The sequence below is a fragment of the Corapipo altera genome, unplaced genomic scaffold (genome assembly GCF_003945725.1).
Source record: "Corapipo altera isolate COAL_440 unplaced genomic scaffold, ASM394572v1 271, whole genome shotgun sequence".
In the NCBI taxonomy this organism is placed as follows: domain Eukaryota; kingdom Metazoa; phylum Chordata; class Aves; order Passeriformes; family Pipridae; genus Corapipo; species Corapipo altera.
Genome location: NW_020884935.1, coordinates 2,891,776 through 2,913,331, shown reverse-complemented (window position 1 = coordinate 2,913,331; position 21,556 = coordinate 2,891,776). Strand labels below are relative to the sequence as shown.

Below are 21,556 nucleotides of genomic sequence, written 5' to 3'. Positions count from 1 at the left end.
TTTTGTAATAATTATAAACCCTTCCACAATATTCCTGTGTGACATTATTAAAACTCCACGTCGATACGGAACCCAAAGCAACGACTGCCATCCCATTAACACATCAGTTGTGGGATGATCGATAAAAATTTGCTTTAAACTGCACCATATGTCGCTCCCCACAAAGTTTTATTATTCAGATTCGTCAGTTTGTACCTCAAACCCCCCCCCCCCCCATGCAATTAAATCCTGTTTAGCAGCACTGACCTTCTGATTTGAAATCATCATTCCTGCAGCTGGTTTGGGGTTCCGATGGCACTTTTAAATAAGGGAAACAAAATATCTGTGAATTAACAGTGGGGTAGGAGGAGGTCTCCGTGGGGAAAGCCCTCCAGTGACTCCTCCAGCAGCACAGCACAGCTCCCGTGCTGGAACAGGGAGAGGGGGAGGAAAAAAAGAAAGGGGGGGGGGGGGGGAAAACCAAACCAAACCCAAAACAAAGAGTGCCAGCACATTTTAACATGTTGTAGCATATTTGTAAACATCGTTAATCACGGATTAGCAGATGGTAATGTTTAATTGCACCTGTGGAAGTAACAAGACCTCAAGGTTGATTACATTTACAAACCGGGATCCGGGGCGGCGGAGAATTCCAGAGGTGCAATTCCAGAGGTGCCCCGTGGGCAGCATTCCCAGCTCCTGCCCCGGGGGCCCACAGCACCCCACACTGCTCCCTCCAGCCGTGCCACCAGCTCGAGCCTGGCACAGGGAAAGGTGCTCCCTGTCCCAGAGCCCTTCCTGCCTCCCAGACCTCACTGGGCTCCAGGATGGATCTGATGGGATGGGGTTTTTTGTGGATAATCTGAGCACTGAAGTGGAATGTGGGGCAGGAGCTGAGCTGTGGGCACAGCCAGCACTCCCTGGGGTCAGCCTGGGGAGATGAGAACATTTGTGTTCTCCCCTGACTGAAGATAAGGCAGCACCAGCACCCAAATCATCTTCTGAACCAAGGAGGACAAATATTTTGCCGCTGTGCTTAGAGACACTTTGATTATTGAGAAATCATTCTGGAAGGGCAATTAGTAAATTTTAAAATCAATTTGGTAAATAAGCTTCTGAAAGGAATCCATGACAAGCAGCAGGGAGGGAAGAATTGACTTTCAAATTACACTCACACACTTTATTCATATCTAAATATCAAAGGGGCTCTATGTACAAACAGAAGTAATCAGGAAGCATGTTTTGATCTTGCTGATGTACACAAAAAATGACAATTAATGTCCTCCTTTATGATATAAAGCTGGGAGTTTTTTTACAGTTACATTACAGGGACGATTATAGTCAAGCTTAGGGCTAAAAATAATGAAAGACTATAAAAACTACATTTTAACATTTAAAAATATCCAGGAAATTAACTGGAGAGGCAGGCAATGATCCAATTAATGGATTGCATTTATTAGATCAGGGGCAAGTCACACAGCACCAAGCTCCAGCTCCAGAGGTGGGAGAGTGCAGGGGTCCCTGTGCTCCTCATGGGCCTCAGGATGGGGCTGGGGTAGAAGGACACAACAGGTACAACCAAAAGTCAGGGGAGGTGGATCCCAGTGGGGCTAAAACTCACCACTGAGGGAAATGGGATAAATGTGAGCAGCAGAGCTGTCCAGAGTGGGATTCACTGCACCCAGAAGAGCCCTGTGTTGCAGCTCTCTAGCAGAAAACTCAAGGCTGCGGCCCCAGAACGTGCTCAGATTCCTGCCTCGGAAAATTCAAGCCTCGGGCAGCTCCCAGTAAGCCTTGTCTGATGCTCCAGTGCCAAACCAAGGTGCTCTGTGGATACAGGACTGGGAAATTTGCAGGGCAGGGGTGATGGACAGGCAGGAACTTCAATGTACCCCTCGCTCTGTTGGCAGAGCCGCTGTGGGCACTGAGGTTTCAGAGCTTTTTGGGAGCCTTCCAGAAGTAAAGGAGCTGTTCCATGGTTGCTCACCTGCCTCCTCGTTAGAGGGGCCGAGCAGATGGCTGAGCACAGACTGACAGCACCCAGCCTTCCCAACCACACAGAGCCAGGAAGTGCCTCCTCTGTTACAGCACTGCTCAAATTAATTAAAAAAAAAAAGGCAGTAAAAAGGGAGAAATAGCAGTGAGATGGGAAACAAATATACTTACCTACGGGTCAAGAATAAAGAAACAGCTTTACCCTGATCCCTGCTGCTCCAGAGGAAGGATTCAAGTGCTGAATCTTTGAATCTTTCCTCTGAAAAAGGAGCAAATCTGAGCCACGGGCACCCTCTGCTGGGGCACCCACGGCTGGCAGGCAGCACCACGGGGCTGGCTGAGGCCTCCAGGCCTGCAGCCTTTGTATTTCAGCTTTAAAAAGACAAAAAAGGGCACACTCAGCCCCCAAAATGCATCAGCTGTCACCCTACACTGCACTAGTTCATGATTCTTCAGCAACCAGCTCACCTTCAGATTTGGGCAACAAAATCCTCTTTGCATGACAGTGTTGTTTTGGAGTGATTTGGGGTTTGTCCTGTGTGGGCACAGCTCAGGATACCTGTCACCACACCAGGCACTCCCTCCATCACAGCCACAGCAGTGAGTCCTGGACACCTTTCAACAGCTCCTTGTCCTGTCCTGCCCCCCATCCCAGGCACTTGGGGTGTCCCCAGTCCCACAGCACACACCAGCCAGACCCTCCCAGGGAAAAACCCTCCACAGACCAGTTTACAGACATCATTTAGCTCAAAGTCCTAATTAGTCACTCAGAGTGATTTACTTGTTCATTTGGAAGTGGGGGAGGGGGCAGACTAAGGAGGGTTTGAAATTATCCCTAAAGGGCACAGTAAATTAAGTGTTAATGAGGAATCCTATGCAAAGGGCCACAGTAGCTAAATAAAATAATTAAGGTGCTAAGTGATAACATTCCTTTGGTTCTCACTAATTTAGCCAGTCTGGTTTTCATCCAGGATATCTGCAAATGAAGCCACCCCCACCCCACAGCTGGTGCAGCTCAGCATCCAGTAGGATCAGGCCCACCATGGAAAGGAAACTTTCCTTGAAAAAGATCCCTATTCCCACCTGAAGGAAGTGCTCTGCTCTGCTAATCACACTCTGGATTTATATATGACACAAAATGTATTGATTCGAGTCTACAACAAACTTTACAGGAGCTTTATTTCCAGGGGCTGTGTGTTTTTTTCCAACAGCTCAACATCCATCCCCCGGCAGGGCTCACACCTGGTTTACAGCCAAACACAGAGAAACCACCTCCTCGTGAGGAAGTCCCCACTGAGGGTTCCAAAGCACAGCAGGCTCCCAGCAGCTCCCTCTCCCCGCTGAGAGGGCTCAGGGTGGGCACAGGGCTGGGCTCAGTGGCAGCACCAGCCCAGCACTTTCCCCCCACAGCCCAAATTCTCTCCACAGCTCAAGTGATGCACGACAGGCACGAAGCTCACAGCCACCCCTGGGTGTTTTCCTGCCAAAACTGAAGGATACAGCTGGCTGCTTTCAGGCCTGGCTTGGTCTCTCCCCTCCCTGGAGCTGCTCCTCCCCAGTGCTACCCAGGACAGGAGGTGTCTGCCCTGGCCACTAAGCCAGGGATCTGGTGGCATCCTGCATCAGCCAGGATGCAGCTCAGGTCAGTGGGGCTCTGCCTGTGACCTGCAGGGACGGTGGAGACTCTGGGAAGAGCTTTTCCATATCCACACCGAGCAGAGCCAGGGAATGCTGAGCAGCTTCCCCCACCACACAGAGAGGATTTCAATCTCCGTGCCTCCGCTTCTGGCTGCAGATGGAGTGCAGGAGGATACCTGTAGGAAAGTAAAAATAAATAAATATTGTGAGCTTTTTGTGGTGTTTTTTTTTTTTTTTTTTTAAAAAACACAAGAAATTCGTTCTGTGGGCCTGGATGTTTGGTTTTTAAAACACAGGAGTCTGGAGTTCAATGCCCTTGTGCTCAGAACTGCTCTTACCAGTAGCAACAGAGACGTTGAGCGAGTCGATGCCGGGGTACAGGGCTCTGCCAGGGGGGATGGCCAGCACCCGATGGCACAGCAGCTGTGTCTCCAGGGAAAGGCCCTCCCCTTCACTACCTGCAGGAGAAAGACACAGCTCACAGTTGCTGCCACATCCCTTTCCCCCCTCCTCAGCCCAGTCCTTGCCAATGCTCTGTCACACCTACACCCTCACCCTCAGCTCTGCAGGAACCTCACCAGCTCCCAGGCAGCAACAGCCAAGAGCTACCAGAGCTGAGACAGGCACCTTGCCACCTTCCCTTCCTGCAGCTGTTCTCCACCATCAGGAGTGTTTTTGAGGAATACCTGTGCAACACACCTGCACAAAGCACAGAGCCTTGTCTGAGCACAGAGAGCCCCTGCACAAGCAGAGCTGTGCCAGCAGAGAGCTGCCCGTGCCCACGGGCTGCTGGCACTGGGACAAGGCAGGCAAGAGGCCACAGAACTGCTCTGGTCCAGCAAATCCCACATCCCTATTGATAGTGACGGGCTCAGCCCTCCCAGCACACAAACCACCGGCTGGGTGCAGCTTGTGCATGCAGACAGTTTATCCAGAGGCTTCAATTGATTAGTTGTTAAACCATCCAACAGCCCTGATATGTTTGGGCTGATACACTGGTGAAACAGAGTTGAAATCTATCCCAGGTCATTAGTAGTTGTTTGACTCACGCTGTCACAAAGGGAAATGGAAAGGGAGAGGCTTTAAACAATCCTGTGCGCAGACAAGTGAAAATGCAGAGGACCAGGGACCTCCCAGCCCGCTTGGCTCCCCAAAGAATTCTTCCACATTCATTATTTAGAGCTACACAGACAGTTCTACACAGCTGCAGGAGTAGCCAGCTCGTTCCAAAGACCTCTGGCAAAGCAGGCTCTGCATGTGGGAGCCAAACATTCCCCTCCAACAGCCATACCCTGACCTGGCCAAACCCCAGACTGGTCCTGGGATGGCACTGCCAGGGCTCACAGTGCCCACCTGGGGCTTCTGCCTGCCTGACCAGGGCTGTCCCCCACTCAGCTCACCTAACTAAACTGAGACACTTTCCTGAAGTTTTAACAGCCCACGTTCCTGTGCCACTGGAGACTCACTCCTCCAAACTCAGCAAACTGGGCTGAGTTGCCCCAAAGTTCCTTCCCTGTCCCAGCAGCTCCCACATGGGAGTTCTGACCACATGGGGAAGGAAAGGGCCTTTATTCCCATTTTTTAGCTGGAAGCTGCTGCCCAGTCTCTCGTTCTGCTGGGCTGCTCTAACTGGCAGGATGCTCTTCTGGGTAAGGAAGAGGATGCTTTGGGCAATGCATCTTGCATCACCTCCCCAGATGAAATAAGCCATTTGCCAAAGGCAACCTTTGGCTGGGGTGAATGAACCTTCATAAAACCCAAATCCCATCCCAACCATTCTTTCCCTCCTGCTGTAAGCCAGACAAGGCCTGGGGGAGTTATCCAAGGTCACAGGGTGACACCAGGAATCAGAGCCAGGCCTCCCACGGCCCAACCTGCCTCTTCAGCACTACACCGTGGCTCTCCAGGGATGCTTAAAAAAAACCCAAAAATAGCATCCTACTTTTTCCTGATTCAACACAGGAAAGTTTTACAACTTACAGTCATATTTGCCTCCTGAGCCTCCCAAACCACACTCCCTTGGCACTCTCCAACTGGGACAGCAGCAATTGCCAGAGGTGCAATGGCTCCTGGAGCAATCCTCTCCTGTCCCTGATAAGGGTCTTACGATTCCTAATAAAGGTACCAATTTTGCTTCCAGCTTTTACAAAGCTTTTTATGGATCTAGCTGTTTAAAATAATTAGGAACCATAAATTCAGGGCAAAAAGGCCTGCACAGTGTGACACGAGGGAGGGAGTATTGACTGAATCAGATTAAAACCTGGTTTATACTGGTGAAAAAAAACACTTCCCACTTCAGATCTTAAACTTCCATCTCTTAGCTTTGTTCCTCACTTCAAAGCCCAATGTTAGAGCTTGGTGAAATGATAAAACAGGTTTCCTGCCCCACTTAACAATCAACACCACCAACAGCTGCAGTCCCCAGGGCAGGAAGTTCCAACCCTGGCGGCGGCAGCAGAGAAACACAAAATGAGCATCTCCACAAAACCCTCGACCCCGTGGACAGCCTTAAACCCCGAGCTACAGACTGCAGGTCTGAGAGGAACAAATTGCCCAGGCACTCTCCTCACTCAGCCATCCAAGTGCTCCCCATCTGTTCCTGCTCACAGCAGACTCCCAGTCCTGCGGGCAGCCAGCCCTGCCTGTCACCTCCAGCAGCGACTCCAGCACACACAGCATTGAGCTGGACTGTCCAAATCTCTCCCTGCCAAGCCAGCCAGGATGCCAGGAGGGTGAACTGGGAGTCTGCAAACGCTTAACTTACAAGACAATCCGTGTGGTGCCAGGAAGCTCACTCCCAGGCTGAATTATCTCTGCTGCTCTCTGCGGCTGCAGGAACGCTACATATTCAGATCTAGGACGTTTCTCCCCACAACCTCAGCACCAGATGACTGTAATGTTCAATTTTCTTTCCAGAGAAGAGTTAGTGCTCAGCAGAGAGTTGAAATCATTACTGCTGCAAGGTCCGGGAGCTCTCCTCATGCATCTACCAATCAGCCTCCAATCTCCCCTGACAAAAGGATATTTGGACTTTTTCCTGGAGAAATCTCTCATAACTCAAGGTAATGACACCACTGCCACTTTCACCCCCTTCCTTTCTGCGGGTGTTGTCGCCGTTTCTGGGATGCATTTCTCTGTGGTCCATCAGCAGTGCTGCCAGCCCTGCCTGCTCCCTTTGTGACACGGCTCCACACATCTTGTAGAGATGCCAGATTTGCGGCGCTGTCTTGTCAGTATTTCCAGGGGTTCAATAAACATTTTAATTAAAGGAATGTCTTCTGAGCCAAGATAACCGCGGCACGGGGCAGGATTACAGCCCCTCCGTGGCTCGTGGCCAGCACGACTTGCAGGTGTAAAAGCTGAGAGCAGCTCCTGTGCCAGGTGACACGAGGTGGGGGGACACAGCACAGCCACACACAGGGGCCTGGAGCAGCACTCTGGGGGGAGTTTCTTTCCTGCCCTTCCTTTCAGCTTCTGGGAGGCTGCACGACCCCAAACTCTGCCCACAAAAGCAGCATCCTTTGCCAGTATCCTCTGCACTGAGGGAGCAGAAGCCCTGTAGGAATTACCCTGGTCAGGGGCTCAGGGGAGTGGCACCCACTGCCCCAACGGGGAGAGGTTACACCTGCTCCTGCAGCCAACACCTCCTGCCTTCTCCTGGCTGTACAAAAACAGCCACTGACTGCTCCCTGTGATGGTCTCTGTGCCACAAAGCCCAACCTTGCATTCAGACCATGCCAAAGAAGAGCTCCTCACGGCTCTTTCCAGACCTGGGCACAATATATTCCTGCTTTTTTCAGAGGAAACATGACAGAGCCATGACATGGCACCGTTCACCAGCACAGCCTCTGCACACCAGGAGCAAACACGCACCTCTGGGGCTCCCCCTCACCTCTGGGGTTCACCAACACAGAAAATCCAGACTTGGGGCTCTGGGACAGGATCAGAAGCAGCACAGAGCACAGTTCAGAGCACCACACTGTGGCTGTCCTGGCACTGGAACTGCCACCCAGCCCCTCTGCAGCTGCTTGACTCCCCACACAAACTGCTTGTTCCTGCAGCTCCCCCTGGGAGGCTTCTCAGCTCCCCCTGCTCCTCTGGGTCCCTGTTTCCCAGACCATTCCATGAGTCCTGCTCTGCTTTTCTTTTCCAGACAAAGTGTGATGTGACATAACAGACCTGCAGCCTTGGAGTGAAACCTGCCCCCCTCAGGGTTCCCTCACACCTGCACCCCCACCCAGCCCACAGCTCAGGAAATTCAAATACCTATCACTACAATAAGGGGTTTATCCCACCGAAATTCCAAGCAACTGATGACAGGAACATCTTCCACATCCTCGGATTTGCTGACTGTTCCCACCACTTCCCAGCCTTCTGCAATTTTAGCCTAGAGAAGGAAGGGAAACAAATATTAAAGAGTTGGCAATTTTTCAAGCTTAAAAAGAAAATAAGTCATCTATGGAAAGACACTGGTGGGGTGTTTTTACATTTTCAGTTAAGCTGACTGGTTTTTCTGTATTTTTTTTGGCATCCCTTGAATTTTTACCACCAAAGTCCTCCCACTATCAGCACACAAACCTTGACTTAATAAACAACAACAACAAAAAAAGTAATTTTCCTTCTGGCATTTATTCCAGTTCAGTAAGCAAACAAACAGCAACTGAAAAGCTTTTTTTTTTTTTTTTCTGCTCATGCAACAGTTCTAGGAAGGTTTTTTTTTGCCAGGAAAGCATGCAAAAAAGAGTAGTGTTAAACAAATTAGCACAAGGCTAATGCACAGAGCAGTGCACTGGAAATTGCAGAAGCCCACAGTGACATTTGCAAACTCAGATGCCAAAATTCAGCTCACACAAAACCACTCAACACTCAGTGCCTCACATAACCAGAGAACCAAACCTCCCTCCTGCACCCTGGTAAAAAGAGCCTTAATTATTTGTGTTGGAAATCCATTTTAACAATAAAAGAGCTTCTGCTTCTTGCCAGCCTCATTTCCTGGGAAACTGGCACTTTTTACACGATGTTATATCAAATTTACTCCAGCCAGGCAATGCCAGGGGTGAGGCCCGTGAGTGCAGGTCCAATTAAATGATCTGCTGCAATGGCTCAAATTGTTAATAATTCAATCTTTACAGTAACAAAGTGATTCTTCCAGCTTTTCAATTAAATATCAATGTATTTTATGTATCTTTCACTTCACCATCACCCAGAGCTCCAGCTGCCACAGACCCATTTCTAGCACCAAGTGGGCAGAACTGGAGATCCTGCAGCTCCCTCGTGAACACAATGTGCCCCCAGCCCAGCCAGGGCACAGGTGACCCCCACAGGGGTCAGGGCAGTCACACTGTGCCCATTCACAGCCACACCCCTGGGTTTGTTTCAGTTTAAATCCCGTTTTTCCACGTGCATTCCCTTTCCTTCTGCAGCATGTTCTGCAAAGGGCCCTGTCTCGCCTCACTGCATAGGTACAGTGTAAAAAGATTCCCAGCAGCTCACCAGCCCTGCTTTCTCCTCTATTCCCTGCTCCAAAGGCTGCTCCAAAGGCTGCCCAATGCTGCCATCGTGTGCCTGGGCCCCGGGATGCTGCCTCTGCCACACTCCAGGCACAGCTCCAGTCTCCAGGGAGGGAAGGGACACAGATCCCAGCATACTGAGCTCACAGCCCGAGTGTGGGAGAGCCACAGGGTTATCCTGCTACCACCAGCTTCCAGGAAAAACACCCACACGCCATCCCCAGCCGATGGAAAGGGGCTGGAGGGGGGTGTGCCTGTCACTGGTGGTCCCACAGCACAGACCACCAGCAGCAAACAGGAGTGCACAGCAGGAGCACAGACACTGCAAACAACTCAGCCCTCCTCCTGATCCATACAGGCAATATTTGAGTTTTCTTCGAAGGAAAGGGGGGGAAAAACAGGGAATCGTTCTACCTTCAAAAAGCTCTGGAGATCATCTGTGCTGTAGACATCAAAGACCTCCATGGCTCCAGCACTGGCTTTGCTCACTGTTGGAGTCAGGGGGCAGCTGCAAGGGAAAAACAAAGGAAAAGCATCATACAAGAGCAAAAAAAGGAAATCCAGGAGAATTTCTGTCTCTGTATTCCCTTCTATTGCCTCTGCAACCTACTCCAACCAGTGCACTACAGATCCCACTCACTACAGGGCTGTTTTACTATGGAGAGTAGGGCTCAGGAATTCACCCAGGAAACAGGTCCCAGCAGTTTTGTGCAGATGGGACAAATGAAACCTGAAATGGGTTAAAACAAGAAGTGCCCAGAGAGGGTTCCTTCCCAGCCTGGAACACCACATCCCTCAGCCTGCCTGCAGAGCTGCAGCCACCCAAAACCCTGCTCCCCAGCTCAGCCCCAGAAAGCTCTTTGAACAGCTGCTGAGTGATGCAGGCTGGAAACCTCCCTGGGAGCCAGCAGGGAAGGAAAGAGGAGCTGCAGGAGCAGATGCACAAGCCCCGTACCTGTTCCTGTGGCTGGTCACCACTCTGTCCACCCCCAGGAAGTACGCGGAGCGCAGCAGTGCCCCCAGGTTCATGGGGTCCTGGATCTGCTCCAGCACCAGCCAGATCAGCTGCTGCTTCCCACTCGCATCATCCCCCAAATTGGGCGTTTCAGCGTCCTCCAAACTCTTGAACCGGAGCGGGGTGGCCTCCAGACACACTCCCTGGTGGACCTGACCCCTGCAGAGCTCGTCCAGCTCCCTGCGCTGGACGTGCAGCACCGGGACCCCTCGGGCCGTGGCCTGAAGCACAAACTCGCTCATCACGGGCCGCCGGGAGCTGCTCTGCTTGAGGAACAGCCGGAACAGGTCCCTGCGCGCCTGGCTGAGGGCCAGGGAGCACGGCCCGATCCCGAACAGGATCTCCGAGCCCTTAGTCCTCTCCAGGCGCAGCGGCTTTCGCTCCATCCCTTTCCTCGCCCTGGGGAGCTCATCCAGCTGCGACAGCCACAGCTCCCGCCCGGTTGCCGACCCCCGCCCGGCCCCTCTGTGTCCCGGCCGGGGGTGTCCCCGCGGGGTGTCCCGGGAGCCCCCCGAGCCGGGACCCGCCCCGGGGCCCCGCGGGAGGGATGCGGGGGGACCCTCCTCGCCCCGACCCGCGGGCGGGGGCGGCTGCTCGCGGGTGGAGCGGTGCCGGACCCCGCACGGCCACCGGGAGCCGCACGGCCACCGGCACAGCCCCAGGGCGCGGCACACGCGGGGCATCAGCGCCCGCTCCATGGGCGCCCACGGGGGGGGATGAATCCCGTTCAATTCCCGGCCCCGGCTGAGCCGGCGGGGGGGAGGCCCCGCACCACCCTCCGGGCGTGGGGAGGGAAAACACCGCGCTCCGCTCCAGACCCGCACAACACGGGCAGGGGCTGGAGGGGCTCCCGGCCCCGCAGGACCCTCGTGGGTTCCCCCCCCAGGACCCTCGTGGGTTCCCCCGCCGCTCCCGCCCCGCCCCTTCCGGTTCCGGCGGTGCCCGCGGGTCCCGCCCCGCGCGGCAGCGCCGCCTGGCGGCGAGGAGGGGAACAGGCCGCACCCCCACCCCCCCGCTAATTAACAGGAGCTTAATTAACCACGAAACAGCTTTAAAACCGTTTAATCGCGGTTCCCCTAAACGCTGGGGAAACAGGGAAGGGACTGGCCATGGTCTAGCCACAGTATTGTTCTAAAAGGAGTTTGCAGAGAGAAGCTAAAGCGTTTCAGTCCTATTTCATTAGTCTGAAGCATTAAGTTACACCAGGCGTCAAAAACATCATCAGATTTCTTTAACAGGTTCAGAGATCTTAAGTAGAATCATGTTTTACTGATGGTTACCAGAGCCAACTCCGTTCATGGTTCTTCTCCCCAAAAAATGAGAGTTAAGACTATATATCTACATCTATATATAGATATAGATGTATATGTGAGCTGAGCTCACATATCTGCCAGGTCACATTTGCCTGAGGTACAGCACTTTGAATAGGCAAATAATTCAGCTATTCATTACTTATCTCCAAAAACTTTGTATTTCAGTGACTGCAAAGCTGAGCTCAGGAATGGCCTCCGCACTTGGACAACCTGAAAGGGGACAGGGGAACAAAATGCCTTCAGTTAACAGTGACAATTCTGGCCCTAATCCCGTCTGGGTTTTCCCCCATTCCTGATCCCGGGCTCATCCCTTGCACAGTTTAGCCAAACCCAGCCCACCCGGGGAGTTCAGGGAGCCCCTCTGGAGTTGTGGCTGCATTTGAACAGGGACAGGCAAGTCCAGCCTCCACAGGTTATCTATGAGACACCTGGATGCTGTTCTGCTCTAGAAAGTAATTATGTTTTTTCCCATAAACAACCACAACATTTCTGACAGAGGTTTAGCTGGGAACAGTAAAAAGGCTGTTACGCTTTTAACACAAAAATGACAGAACACACAACGAGCCACAGTGTGCCTCTCTTTTTATTCTTTATTTTACAGCTCACAATTAGAAACCTACTGATAAATTACACAGTTGATCCTCCCGTTTGGGGGTTTCAAATGCCTCAGGGTCGTGTCCCATCTCATCCCAGGAAGGTGGCTGGAGATGCCACCAGGTTCCACAGGGCCAAACAACCCGCACCGAGCCCTCTGCAGGGCTCTGCTTCATGGGGGGGGTGAACGGGCAGCAGGAATTATCCCCTGGAAACACACTTGAAATGGAAAAACATACTGGGCACAATTTCAAGACTTGCAAATGTTACAAATGTTCTTGAGGAGGGGGAAAAAAAAACCAAACAAAAACCAAACAACTTCCAGGGCTGCAGGGCAGCCAGGTTGTGTTTGCAGGGAGCAATTACCCAAATTACCCTTCTTGAGCAATTCTCTCCAAATCCTCCTTTTCCAGGGAGATAAGTTAGGTCCCTCCTCAGCCACGAATTTCAACATCTGCTGAACTTTGCACGCAGTTGCTGACACCAATTCAATGTTTCACCACATCCCTGCTTGTTTTTTTTCCCCCCTTCTCAGAAGTTCCCAATTTCTCAAATTTTTTTTTTTTTTTTTTTTTTGGCCTCCAACTCCTAGTTTAACTCCTTTCTCTTAAAAAAGATGGCACACACTGCACAGAGCACCTGCTGGATTTGCTCTGTGCAGAGAACCCACACAAAGCCACGGCCTCAACAAGCTGGAGGAGGGCAGTGCACTAAAGCTGTGCAAGAATTTCACTCACAGTAAATTAAAAAGCCAAATCCAGAGAGGAGGCTCTGTGCACTTGTCAGTAGAAAGTGGTGACAGATGAGGAATGGACAGAACACACCATGGGCATGGGTTGATAAACAGGAAAAAAAAAAAAGGGGGCAAATTGCCTTTGTTTTGCCATTACGAAGGAACATTTTGCCAGTTTTCTCCTTGTATCCTTCTACAGTTGCTCACCTTTGGCACAAGGAAATTCTAGGTATCACAAGGTTTCATTAATAATAATACTTCATACAACACTCAGCACTTACACAGCGCTTCTCGTGGTCAAAGTGCTTTACAAAAGCTTGTGAGTCCTCACAACACCCCTGTGAGGTAGGTAAGTATTATTATCCCCATTTTACAGATGGGGAAACTGAGGCAGAGAGGTAAAAGTGACTTGCCCGAGGCTGTGCAGGGAGTTGAACTCATGTTGTAGTGGCCCAATTCTGGCCTCCCTAATGGTGGGGTGACACAGATGGACTCCCAGAGCTCTCCTGGTGTAAGCCAAACCATCCAAACCCAAATTTCTCAGGCTCTCCAATCCTCTGCTCCGACCAACTGACCATCCCAGCTCCACCTGAGCCAACATTTGCCCTCAGAAACACTGCACAGAGTCCAGCAGGAGCGGATCTGAAATCTTAAGGCAACGTGTCCAACAGCTCCAGAGGAAGTTGGACACACACAGACCACACTGCAAAGAGTCTCGAGACAACTCCAGTGCTCTCCAGCTCTGCACGTGTCTGCTTTGAGGCCCATTCTCTCCTCCCTCAAGTAGAGTAAACCCAGAGCAAAACACTGGGGCTGCACCAGTGTAGCACTAACACGAGGTCTGACCCAGCCCTTCCACCTGCTGCTTTGCAGGCAAACACCCCTACAAGTCTCTTTTCGTCTCAGACACCTTCAGCACGGTTCATTTCACTCTCTCTCTCTCTCTGAGTTTGTATCTCTCCTCATAAGCAAACTTCCAGCTCCTCAGCACCAGCATTTCAACAGCACCAGACATCTTTCTAAGACTGATCCACGTTTCCAGAAAAGTGTCAATGCATGCAAATATCACATACAGAACATCGAGAGTGCTGGGAGATGATACCACGGGTAGAGGTGATCACAAGACAGCACACGTTTAGTTTTTATTAAAAATACCAAACAACTCACTCTTACTGTAACTATGCCACTGAGATTATCGTTCTAACCTGCACAAGTACAGGTACTTTTCCTCCAACTATTTACCTACCTAGAAAAAAAACCAGAAATATCAAGCACACACATTTATACTTCCCCAAACTTGGCAGGCATGATCCATGTGAACGGGAAAGGAGGGCTTGGGGAGGTGGGGGAGGTTGTATGCTGGGTTTAGGGCAGTGGAATACAAAAGAAATAGAAAACACCACATGCATCATCACCATCAGTAATCAACCTGATGAAAATAAACCCAAATATTAGATGGATTCATGTATGACATCCACTGAAAATCTCAAACCCTAAGCACACTGAAGCTGGCAAACATCTTGTGCCACTTCACATAGGTCCACACACAGCATCAGCAACTAAGATCAAACAAACCTTGAAAAGAAAGCAAAAGGAAGAATAAACCAGCCTGGAGACAACAATCTTCCACAAACCACTTCCCTCCATTATCATCAAATACATTTTACTCTTAAGCAGTTTCACAAAGGAGTGGGGGAGAAAAGAGACCCACTACTTGTTGTTGCTTGTTTGTTTTTTTTTTCAAACTGGCTCAGCACCAGCACCAGCTCAGAGAGAGGGAGAGAAAAACAATTCTTCAAACATGATCCTTGGTACTTGATTAAAACGTTGCCAGCCAGCCTTTGACACCCTGGATTGCCAGAGGGTCTGAAGTGGAGTGGATGCACTGTGCTGCCCGAGGGCCTCTGCTCCTGCTACGAGATCTGCTCCGTGGGCCTCATCTGTATATCCCCGATCTGGAAGAGACAACACAGGGTTTTACTGGAGCCCACTGGAAATGCTGCACTGCAGAGAAAGAAGCAAAGGTGAAATGTGCCTGCTGTGCCTTTAGCAGGAGGGATGAAAGCTCAAACGTGCACAGGAGAGGTGTGAGGTGACACCGGCTGACAAGTGTCACGTCCTCGGTTGGGTCCTGCTCCCAGAGGGCCAAGCAGCAGCACTGCTCCAGCAGCCACAGGCAGGACCTTTTATCTTTCAGCCACAGGCAGAACCTTTTATCTTTTTAGGACAACAAGGCCAGTCATCTCCACAGATCCAGTGTCAAGACAGCCACGTCTTGCCCCAAGGAGCAGAGTCCACACGAGGGGCTGTTCAGCCTCTCGTGATCAAAGTCTGCTTTCACAACAAGGAGCTTTCATGTTGCACGGGGTAAACACTGACATGGCTCCTGCCTCCCCCTGCCTCCAGCTCAAAGCTGGTCACCTATTTCTTGTTCCACAGAAGGGAGTCCCTGAGGCAGCACAAGCATCTCACACACCCTCGGGGAGGTGCTCAGCACTCGGCAGGATCGGGCCCAACGCGTCATTTGACGACTGGCACAACTCGAGACTCTCAGCAAACCTCAGATGGCAGCATCCAAAAGGGCAGAACGTGCCCATATCCCTCACATTCCTTCTGTCTTGCACAGTCCTGCTCTGCAGTCACAGAATCATAGAATGCCCTGAGCTGGAAGGGACACACAAGGATCACCCAGCCCAGCTCCTGGTCCTGCACAGACACCCCAACGATCCCACCCTGTCCCTGGGAGCACTGGCCAAACACTCCTGGAGCTCTGGCAGCCTTGGGGCCATGCCCACTGCCCTGGGGAGCCTGTTCAGTGCCCAACCACCCTCTGGGGGAAACAACAGAGTCAGCTCAGCCTTTGCTGGATCCGCAGGGATGTGACCAGTCCGGGCAGTGCAATCCCAGAGCCTGGGCACTGCAATCCCAGAGCCTGGGCACTGCAATCCTAGAGCTGCCATAAGGGAAGTGTAAACAAATGTGATCCCCACTAATCCCCAGCCCAGGCTCACTAAGCTCAGAGCTGATACAGTGGCTGATCAGCAAATGTCAGGGCAGCCCTCGCCCCCCTCCACCCTCAAGCCCCTGCTCCAGCTCAGCCCCAGCCTACCTGTACATGAGGGGGGGCACTGAGGACATAGATGACAGCATTGGCCATATCTTCAGCTTTGAGACACTGCAAAGACAGCAAAGGGATTCTCAGTCAAAGGGCACTGCAGGAAGTTAACCACAAGATCACCCCTCTCCTAACCATCAATAATGAGTCTCGACAGTGTCACTGGGGCATGTCAGAAAGATGCAAGCAAGCAGGAAAAAAATAATCCATTCAAGATTTAACAAAGGACATGTCTGGTGCTGATAATTCTTCAGTTGCTGTGAGTAGTTTTACTGCTGGCACGGTAATTCTGCCAGGTCAGGTATTGCCATCCTTATCAAAAATTCCCAGAGAAGCACAAGAAATCCTGTGCCACCTGCAAGACAACATTTCATATTTCTCCCCGAGCAGGAACGTTTGCTTGTTACACCTTCTCTGCAACAAAGAAATCACAGCCTGAAAAATGTCAAAGCTGACTGATACTTGTTTACAGAAACATCAAAATAAAAGGAAGAATATAGGGAGTTGGAAACCGAACCCAAATGAAAACCTACACAGCGTGTAAATACCAGTGCAAAATCTGAGGTTTGAGGGCTGAGACTTTGGGAGTGCTGAGGGCATCCTGGAAAGAACTGGGCACTCTGTGGAAGCATTAGCCAGGAGAGAGACTGTTCAACTATAATCAGAGCCACTTCCCTCTGTGTCCACTTCTCCAAGTCCTACCCGAATGCTCTCATAGGTTGCAGCAGCTCTCTCAGGGTCATTATCATGGAGTTTAAAAGCAAATCCCGTTTCCACCAGTCCTGGAGATATACACTGGAAAAAAGCAGAGCACATCCTAACAGGATTTGTAATTGCCCTTCAGTAAAACAATTAAAAAAAAAAGGGAGATAAAATTTTTAGCACTGAAAAAGCCAAAAAACCCCACCCATCTCTTTTTCTGTCATTCTTTCTTACTCATGTTTTAGGGGAATAGTTGAAGTGAGAGGACTTTGCCTTAATGATTGTTGTGGCAGGTACCTCTGGGGAAGTGCTGGTGGGTACTCCCCTCTCCACACCCCAGAGGGACAGAGAAGCAAAGAAAAACATGGAAAAGCTCTGACTGAGAGCAAGCAGCCCAGCCTGACTGCCCCCTCTGCTGATGTGACCCCCCCATCACTCCCTGACAAGCAACTGCCCACATTTTGTGCACCCAAAAAGCTTCTTCAATGCCCCCTTTATGCACCCAAAGAGTTTCTCCCTGGACACAGCTGTGCCTTCTGAGCCCCAAACTCTGCCTGAGAAAGAGAGGTGGCCCGGGACAGTTGGCCACAGGACTTCTTGAACATTCCCAGTGTGCTGAGCACTGTTTTTGCATCCCCTTGCCTCTTTTCCAAAGGGAAAACCCCCAGAGCCTGTCCCCAGTACTCACTGTAGCTCGTATATGAGTCTTTGCCTCCCGCAGCTCCTGCCTCAGCCCCTCTGTGAGGGCTGTCACCGCATACTTGGTGGCACTGTAAAAGTGCACCACGGACTGTGGGACCACACTGTGGCCATTCATGCTGGGGAGAGAGCAGAAAGGAAGGTGCTGAGAGCTGGGAGGAAAGCAGTGTCCCACCAGGATACTCAAACACACAGAGGGGGTGACGTGGTGGCTACAGGGGGAATTCCCCCCCCCCCGCCCCCCCCCCCCCCCCCCCCCGGGCTCCTCTCCATATGGCTGCCTTCTGGAGCTGGTCAAGAAGTTTCAATCTTCAGCCCTGCACCACCACAAGGGGTTGACATCACCCTTTACTCCCTGCTTTGGTCTTTCCTGCTTTAGACCAGCAAAGACTAAAAGAGTGGTTTGAAAAATCAACCATCACAATCCTTAGAAAACCCCTCCTTTGGCACCATCAGCTCACTCCAAGGTTGAAGTTCCAGTGCTTAATCCTCTCTACGATGCAGGGAAGAGGAGGAAGCCCCCGTGGCTGATCCCACATCCCCCCTCACTTACCTGTTAATGTTAATTATATGCCCATCATCAATGTTTCTCTCTTTCATGGACTGGTAGGCCTCTCGGGTGCAGATGCTCACAGCCATCACATTGACCTGAGGGGTGAGGAAACAAGAAGAAATTAAGCCCAGCAGCCCTGCCTGGCACTCCATGACTTGTCCCTCTCATGCCCGAAGCCAGGAGTGCAGGTTCCAGTCCCTCTCCCAGGGCAATTCCCAACAGGAACAGCAGCAGAGGGAAATGCACATACACACACCCCACATCATGAGCTGGGTCACAGGGGGCAGGGGGCACAGATACCCCATTCTGTCAGACAGCCCCAGCCTCTGCCAGAAATAAATGGACTTGATCATTTTAGAGCAAACCCCCCCTCTCCTCACAGGCAGCACTGCCCAGGAGACAAAGCTGGTTGTTCTGTCCAGCACTGAGCACACGGGTGTCTGGGCAGCTGGCAGGGCACTGACAGCAGGTAATTAGGTCAGTTAGTTAATGAGGAAATCCCCAGATCTTGGCTGTCAGAGCGCCAGGCGCTCAGAGGCACCGCCAGCAAAGACCTTCCTGGGCACAGACAAAGCCAGAGATCACCCTGTGCCACGGGGAGAGCCAGAGTGGGCAAGTCACCCTGTGCATGTGAAAGCCACCAATCTGTCATCCTGCTGACATCTGCCTCAGCCCTAAGTGGATCAGCCAAGGAAGCAAGGGCATGGCAGTTTATCCAGTCCTTTAGCACAGGATCCAGAGCTTTCCAGGCTCTTGCTGTCTGGACAAGCACACCATGGCTCAGTTAAACTCGGCCCTGTCACCTCCACAACGCACCACGATTAATGCACAGCTGCCTTGAGCGTTCCCTGACCATAAAACACAGAGTCAAAGCCTCCAGGAAGACAGATAAGGGAATTCTCCCAGCTGGAATACAAAGGGCCCAGAGGTACGTGCAAGACTGATGAGCAGGAGCCTCAGCAGCAGTGCTGATTGCTTGAGCTCACAGTGGTTTAGATTTGGAAGAGTGGCTGAAAGTGTCTGCAGAAGGCCTCCAGAAAGGATGTGACCAACCCAAGGCAGGACAGCCTGGCAGGTCCTGCCTAACAGTGTGTCACTTTGCCAACTAAATGAGCAGGCCAGACAAGTTTAAACACACTGCTGTGAATGAAAGACCCAGGAAGAACTCAAAGTTCTGATGAATCAGAAGGCAGGTGCCACTATAAATGGGTTTATATAGCAGGAACAAGGCCATGTGGACAGAGAGGGACAGATACGGGAGGGAGCTGGAGATCATCACTGGGAAACTTATAGACAAGAGTGGGGCAGAGTAACTAGGCTTGCTAGCACAAAAGGACAGGCAAGAGGGGAACAGTGGTGTGGAGACCAGAAAGTGAGAGGCAGAAAGGGCTGGGGCTGAGAGATGCAATTACTGAGCAGCACACAAAGAGGAGCAGGGTCAGCTGGAGGATCTCCCAGTCACTGCTTTTGTCTCAGTCGTTATTTCCCTCTCATTACAAGAGGCCATGCTTGTGGGTTTTGTTTTGGCCACACATAAATAGCCTGTTTATCTGCCCGTGGGAGTACCCAGGCAACACAAGGAGAGTCGTCACCCTCATCCAAGTGCACTCTGGTCAAGCACAGTCACTGCCAGGCAGCTCAGCCACCTGCCTGGAGCTGCAGAGACACAGCCCTGCCCTGGTGGTGGGGAGCTCACCTGGGCTGTGCAAGGAACAAACAGGGCAGACCTGGCAGCAGAAGTGGCCCCTCAGCACTGGAGCAAAGCCCAGAGCAGGCAGGGCGTGTGCAGGCTTTGGGATTCCACGGGAAGGTGGGCAGGGAAAGGGGGAGTAACTCACCCCAGCCTGATACAGGAACCAGTGAGGAGCCAATCCTTGTGGACATGGATCTGGGCAACTGCTGGTGTAAGAACCCTGTGTGACAAGCAACATCCCAGCTCCCCTCCCTGCCCCAGGAACCCACCGGGCACCACGTTTTTGGTGCAGTCGCTCCCCCATTCCATCTCCACAGGCCACTAGAGGGTAACATCAGCCCAAAGCCTGAGCCCGGCTCCAGCCCCGACTCACTGAGCAGCGATTCCCCTCGTGGGCAGAGGTACAAGATTTTGACAGTGACTGGCAAAGCAAGGTACTAATTAAGAGCCACATGGGAAAGCCCCGAGCCCGTGTGATAAAACACCACGGTACAACAGAACAACTGGCCTTTTCCCACTGGATTCTGGGTTGAAATCCCATTTCAAAACATGGGACAGGAACTTGGGAAGCTAAAAGCACACCCAGAAAATGAACAAGTCTTAGGGCTGTATCATCTCCAGGCTGTTGTTACTAATGCCCACACAAGACCTTTTTCTGCCTCGTTCCTATTTCAAGTAGGAAAAGTTCAAAGGTCCCTTAGCAGGGCTGGCCAACACACCTGCACCCTGCCCCAGACAGCAGGTCTGGGACAGCCCTGTGTGCTCATGTGACAGAAACAATGATGCCACATTTTCTAGAAATTAATGAGTTCCAATTGCCAGTTTGGAAGGACATAAAAGATCCCGTTCCTAGAAGTGCTGAGCATTTCACTTCCCAGAAAGTCAGCCTTTTCTGAGGCATCAAAATGAGTATCCTGGCTCCAAAGCACATCTGGAAAGGCAGGTTAAGGAAGACACAGATGGTTTATAAAAGCAAGAAGAGCAGAGCCTGTATGGCCAATGAATAATGCCAAGAAGGATCAAACCCATTTAGTGTCTAGAGGAGCAAGAGGATGTGCTGCAGTGCTTTGTGCCCTGAACAGTGCACATGGAAAGTTCAGCCTGAGTTCCTGGCTGTAAAGGTCAGTAGGTAAAACGTGAAGGAGCTGCTCAAATCTCAGAGTGTGCACAGCACCCAGCCCCAGCCCCCCCTGTGCAGATCAGGGATGGCTGGAGGACTTTGCTCCGGCCTCAAGTCAAACACAACCTCACCAACAAGTGAGAAAATGGGGGAAGCTGTGAACCAAGAGATGATGGGCTCAGAACCTGCCTGAGGTAGCACGTTCCCTCCTGCTCCCACACTGGATTTCCTGGCTGGCAACACTGGGCTCTGTGCTGCTGTAAAGCAACCATTCCACAGCTCCTCACATCAGACTCCTGCAGCTCCCCCCTTGGGAATAAACACCAGACAACAAGGAAGTGGAACATTACAAAAGAAGAGGAATAAGCAAATGATAGCATGGGTTTGACTGTAGATGTACAGCAAGAACAGGGATACTGAGAGGGGAGCCTGGGAGGAGAGAGAGCCTCAAAGCTCATAAAAAATGCATGGCAACAAAAATCAATTTACCAAAAAGAAAAAATGCCTTTAATTTAAGGCCCTAATGCCTCCTAAATCGATAGATTGATGGCTGCTTAGAAACTTTTCCCATCTTGCAGCCCAGAAATACACTGGAACTCTCCAAAGGCACCTCAAACCCTGCTGCTCTCTAACACCTTTCTCCAAGGAACCTTTGCAAGAAACCTCCCTGCTCCCACACAGCTCTGCAAAGCCCAGTGGCCCGTGAAAGGTGCTGGCAGCCTTCCCCCATCCCAACCCTCTGAGAGGAATGGGCCTGGAGAGAGTTTCCCTGGGGCTGACGTGGCACAGCAGGGAGAGCTGTCACTGCACATCCCCCCCAAACCCCACTGTCACTGCACATCCCTCCCCAAACCCCACTGTCACTGCACATCCCTCCCCAAACCCACTGCACATCCC

General features: G+C 51.5%; 2 protein-coding genes across 2 annotated transcripts in view; both read right to left on the bottom strand.

The window, feature by feature from the left end:
- Positions 1-3,117: 3,117 nt before the first annotated feature.
- Positions 3,118-11,052, bottom strand: MRM1 (mitochondrial rRNA methyltransferase 1). The gene is made up of 6 exons (XM_027660420.1): positions 10,928-11,052; positions 10,078-10,897; positions 9,537-9,630; positions 7,879-7,999; positions 3,951-4,070; positions 3,118-3,788 (listed from the first exon to the last, which is right to left on the bottom strand). Exons 2-6 carry the CDS (start codon positions 10,833-10,835, stop codon positions 3,739-3,741), a joined length of 1,143 nt encoding a protein of 380 aa, XP_027516221.1. The 5' UTR covers positions 10,836-10,897; positions 10,928-11,052; the 3' UTR covers positions 3,118-3,738.
- A 963-nt stretch (positions 11,053-12,015) lies between these two features.
- Positions 12,016-21,556, bottom strand: part of DHRS11 (dehydrogenase/reductase 11) — a 23,097-nt gene continuing 13,556 nt past the window's right edge. Inside the window, exons 3-7 of the mRNA XM_027660305.1 lie at positions 17,847-17,941; positions 17,283-17,412; positions 16,595-16,687; positions 15,887-15,952; positions 12,016-14,732 (exon numbers count right to left, since the gene is read on the bottom strand). Of these exons, the coding sequence (XP_027516106.1) occupies positions 14,691-14,732; positions 15,887-15,952; positions 16,595-16,687; positions 17,283-17,412; positions 17,847-17,941 (426 nt within the window). The 3' untranslated portion in view covers positions 12,016-14,690. The remainder of the gene's footprint in view (positions 14,733-15,886; positions 15,953-16,594; positions 16,688-17,282; positions 17,413-17,846; positions 17,942-21,556) is intronic.